The following is a 5,406-nucleotide window of genomic DNA, read 5'->3' as shown; positions in this document are numbered from 1 at the left end:
TAGTTATAGTTAGGGAATGCATTCATTAACATGAACTAATAATGAGCAGTTCATTTGTTACAGCAAGAGAGGGGTAGGGTGGATTTTTCTTTGTTAGTTCTTGTTAGCTTAGGTCCATTTAATAATATTAATATTGATATTAATATTAATAATATTAACAGATAACAACTTTTGATTTTGATAAAAAGGAACATGAACTAAGTTTAATAAATATTATTTTTCATTGTTAAGTTCATGTTAACTAATGTTAACAAATGAAAACATATTGTAAAGAGTAACCGAAATGCTTTCTATTTATTTTATTAAAGAAATATTCCAGATTCAGCTGCATTGCGTTTATTACCACAAATATGAATCTCCACTTTAAAACTCTTTCTTTAAAAAAAGCATTTTTTTGTTTTACACTGACAATTCACAAAATGGTAATCTGTCAATGATGAAATACACATAAACAATATTTGTTTTCATATGATTTCACTCACTAACCTTTTCTGTCTACAAATATTTAAAATTTTTAAAACCTTACATGATTATAAAATTTGATTTAACAGCTTCACCGCTCCAATAAAAAGTTTTTAACAAAAAAATAAAATGAAAATGATGTAGCAGATCACAAGCTTTACATTTCTGTTTTTAAAATTGGCCTTGTTCACTTAATGTGGTGCGTGTGCTTTCTGCTGGTTTTAAAGCAAAAATGAGATCATTTCTGTGGTAATCAACATTATGCCAGTTGTACAGAATATTCCTTCAACATCAAAGTATGCAACTAAACTCGAGCAGTATTTTGGCACAATCTTGGTAGAAGCGAGTCAAATTAGACAGATGTGCCATCACCAAAAAACAAACAAAAATGGCTTCATATGTTGAATTGTTGAAAGCTGGGAACGAGATACCATCAAATTTCAAGAAATACTTATAAACCAACCAATAAGCAACTTTCCATGACTTTGTTTTTGTACGCTAAACATCATTTCATGTCCAATGTGCAGAGCTAAAGTGAAAGCAGCTGAGAAGCACCGATCCATATACGTGTGCGTCTGGGGTGATTAGGTCTTCTTGGGGCAGAGGTGTCCGAGTCTCCAGCAGTGGCAGATGGTGTTGAAGAGCCTGCAGTGGCAGGAAGCACATGGGTCACAGCAGGGAGTGAGCGGGGAGCAGCTCTCCATCAGACCGGCGCAGCGCCGTGCTGGAGTCTGGGCTGGAGAAACCGCCTCAGGCCTGGGTTTAGGTCTCTGGAGGACACATATTTTCATGAGAAATGAATAAACAGAGTAAAGAACAACTAATACAGTTCTGCTTTTTAATGTAAAAAGGATTAACTCGATTTCCAAAAAGGAATATTATATTCTTGCTCTTGCAAAAGGACAGATGTGCATTAGTCCACTCGAACAATGCTGGGTTTGTTGTATTAGGGTCCATGTTTAAGGAGACGGTGTGATGTGTGGAACGTACCACCACATGATGTCTCTGCTGAGACAGATACCGAGTCCTGGCAAAGAGTCTCTTTGGCTTCTCCTGATTCCATGCTCCTGTTGGGATGCACAGATGCACCGAATTAGGACGCATTTATGCATTCGTGTTTTTTAGGGAGTTCACATTTTATCGTTCCACACTTAAGTGGAAGAAACCCAGGTGGCACTTGAAAGAGACAGTGGTAGATTTTCCCGTCAGCCTGTTCACATGAGACGCCTGACGATAATAATGAGCCTTTCAGTGGAGCTGTTGAGTGCAGGCTAGTGAATGGTGAGACGGTGCATGGAAAAATGATAAAAAATCGGTTTTCTTCTAAGCCTCATTAGTGATGTTGACGGTAGCTGCAAATCCCAGAGAAGAAAAGAAGCCTTTGTGTTTGGAAAGCATGTTTATACTGGCCTGATTACAGTATGTGTGAAAAGCAACACGTCGTTGAGTGGCATAGTGAATGATCTAACATCATGTGATCAGTAGTAAATGATCAAATACCATCAGAAGGCATGGTAAAATGTCTTAATTCGTGTGTGAATTCAGGCCAAACAGGTGTTTTATCAAGGGGAACACATGCACAAACATTTAAACATTGCCTGCAAAAATGCAATATAAAAGATCAGGTATAACATTACAAACCTAGTTGATACAAATAATATTTAATATATCTAATCTTATACTTAATTAATAATCTGGTTATAAGTATCTATACACATTATGTTTTAAACTGTAACTATCATACTAAATGCTGTTGGTTAAATCATTATTTATTTCATAAATAATATAACATTGGATACATGGATACAACTAACTATCATTACATTAAATGGAATATTAAATTATGGATTTAGCCTGATGGGTAAATTAATATATTCGAATTTATTGTAATTAAAAAGATAATATAACAATATATGCATACAGACAGCTATATGCATTATAATATAATAGTAACTGTAACATGACTGTAACTTTGTAAACTGTCATTATATAATATAATTTTAAATGTTGCATTTAGGCTGATGGTTAAATGACTATATTTTATACATTTTAATTAAATTTTATATTTTTCATAATTTTATAATTTCATATAATTATCTAAAGTAGTTATAATTTAATATAACTGAATATAATTGTACACCGTCACTATAAATTGAATATTAAATGTTCGTTTTAGGCTGCTGGTTAAATTAAAATACAGGCTATTTATTATTTTGTAATATCATTATTTTATAATACAATAATACGTGGATGCGTGCAAATATTTAGATTTTGTTATATACTGTAACTATCATTATATTAAATGAAACATTAAATACTGGTCGCTGCTTAAATTATTACATGTTCTATTAATTTCAGTTCAAATATAATTCGTTACCTGTTGTTGTGGCAGAGCTGTGGTGCGCCACGTCGTTTTCGTGCTTCTTGCGCGCATCTATCCTGTTCGCCTCGCATGTGATGGACTGAACGACTGTGAAGAACAAGCAGGCGAACAGCACAAATCTTTTCATCGACGCCGCCGTCATTTTCCGATCGAACGGATTGTTTAGGTGTGCCGGGCTCGCGTCAGACTGTCCTCCTTGAGATCACTCAACAAGTGTGGTCCGTGCTGAAGCCCATTCGCTGCGTTTATAAAGCCCAAACTCACCCACGCCCCCTCCGAGACAGCACTCCTCATTCAACACTCGGCCAAAGTGTGTCTGTGCATTTCACTCATCTATCACTGCTCCACGAACGTGAAGTGTGTTGCCAGTCATTCACACACACACACACACACACACACACATGAAAAGTGGGGACATCCCATAAGCGTAATGGTTTTTATACTGTACAAACTGTATATTATATGGCCCTACACCAACCCTAAACCTAACCCCCACAGGAAACTTTGTGCATTTTTACTTTCTCAAAAATGCTCATTCTGTATGATTTATAAGTGTTTTAAAAAATGGGGACATGGGTTATGTCCTCACAAGTCACCCTCTCCTTGTAATACCTGTGTCATACCCATGTCATTATACAGAGTTGAGTCCTGATATGTCACAAAAACAAGAGCACACACACACACCTCAACAAAAAAAATCAATGCATTAAAAATGAATAGCCTACAGAAATGAATATGACAATGTCTAAGCTTGCATTGATCATCTATATCTAATGAAGCTATGAAGACTTGATTACCTGAAGTTTATTTGAAATGTTTTGACTTTGAAATTGTTTGCTCTTCAGCTCCATGGTCTCAGTGGAGACTGTTTGTGTGCAGAGATGCGCAATAGGAGCAGACTCTGGGTTTGCCACGGCCGCTAAACTTCTGAAACCTTAAAATCGCTGTGTTTGGGTCACCGTCCTGGAAGCTCCAAGAACTCGTACGGATCGCAGCATGTTGTCCTCCAGCATTTCTCTTTCCCTTCATGAGTTTTCCAGTCACTGCTGTTGAAGAAGCATCCTCAAAGCTTGATGCAGCCATCGGCGTGATGCACAAATAACACCAAGCGGCAGAAGTTCAGGTCTTTGGGGCTTTTGATAGGAGTTTAACAGGTGGACTCAGATATTCCACACTTTTGTTTATTTAAAATACTCATAGAAATTAAGTCACAAACGTGTCTTTGGTGTTTTGTTCTAGAATTTTATCTTTAACTGGCTTCTATTAGATCATAGTCAGTTACTCAGAGAGACCTATGAGGAGATAGCTATACATTTAGAGAATAGTTGCGTCAGGATAGATAAATACTTACACATTCAAAAATGCATTTTCTTTTCTTTTATAATATTGCTACATTGCTCTTTCATAGCTTAAGAGGGATCTGTGGCTACTGTATATACATTTTGGTTGTGAATACAACTGCATCATATTTTGCACTCAGTACCAGTTTCATGTGACCTCAAACAATCCCATCCATAACTGCAATGTTATATAACAGCACCTGATAAATCTAATGTAATGCTAAATAAATCTTTGTTCCCACACTTTTAATACAACCTGTTTAGAATTATGGATATTGCGCACCAATTCATAATATGATATTTCAACACTATGACAGTGAGTAACTGTATCTGAAAGTGATTTACTTTACCGGTTTGCTGGGTTCAACTAAACTTTTATAAATAATTTCACTCCAGCATATTGTTTCTGAGAAATGTTTATTCAGCAAGTGCTTGGAACTATTAATTTTGACCCAATGTACCACATCATAATAATTCACACAAGTTCAGTTTTTAAGTCATCATTGCGTTTTTAACTTCAAACTGTTGCGTCTGGCTAAAATATGAATCCCCTTTTCGTAATTTAGCTTTAGATGCACTTTTCCACTGGAGGAAACATTATTATGGATCATGAACTCATAGAAGTTAGAAGTAATTTCGGTTGCACTTTATTTTACAGTACGTGTACTTATATGTACTTATAGTGTACTTAGAGTGTATTTATCTAAGAAAGTTCTGGTAATAAAAGGTAACTACATAGGGTAGGGTTAGGTTTAGGGGTAGGTTCAGGGTTAGTGCCTAGTTATTACATAGTTATTATAATTACAATAATAAGTACATAGTATGTACACGAGGAACAGGACTGTAAAATAAATTGCTACCGTAATTTCAAATGCATTAAATATGGATTTTTTTTTTGTCTTACAGCTATACAGCTTTTCACATCACAAGGCATTGTTTGATGGACTACTTGTGGATTATTGTAATGTTTTTATCAGATGGTTAGACTCTCATTCTGACTTCAGCAAGTGATGTATTGCTAGATTTCTCAAAATCTGTTCCAATTTGGATGTCTTAAGGGTGAGTACATTTTCAGCAAATATTATTTTTGTAATAAAGAAAGGGTTCATTTTTCAAAAAAGATACTCCACTTTCGCAACATTAAAATGTTGCTGATCAAAATGAGTACTGTTATCAACATTCCTGATTATTTGAAACCACCATAAACTTAGCTAAGGTTAA

The 5,406-nt window shown here is 35.3% G+C and overlaps 1 protein-coding gene across 1 annotated transcript; it reads right to left on the bottom strand.

Annotated features, from left to right (window-relative positions):
* Window positions 1-609: 609 nt before the first annotated feature.
* Window positions 610-3,144, bottom strand: asip2b (agouti signaling protein, nonagouti homolog (mouse) 2b). Its single transcript, XM_059500965.1, has 3 exons — window positions 2,840-3,144; window positions 1,453-1,529; window positions 610-1,232 (listed from the first exon to the last, which is right to left on the bottom strand). Exons 1-3 carry the CDS (start codon window positions 2,985-2,987, stop codon window positions 1,047-1,049), a joined length of 411 nt encoding a protein of 136 aa, XP_059356948.1. The 5' UTR covers window positions 2,988-3,144; the 3' UTR covers window positions 610-1,046.
* Between the last annotated feature and the right edge of the window lie 2,262 nt (window positions 3,145-5,406).

This window comes from Carassius carassius, chromosome 20, assembly GCF_963082965.1.
Source record: "Carassius carassius chromosome 20, fCarCar2.1, whole genome shotgun sequence".
In the NCBI taxonomy this organism is placed as follows: domain Eukaryota; kingdom Metazoa; phylum Chordata; class Actinopteri; order Cypriniformes; family Cyprinidae; genus Carassius; species Carassius carassius.
Note: the sequence above shows the minus strand (reverse complement) of the source record. Positions and strands in the feature narration are given on the sequence as shown.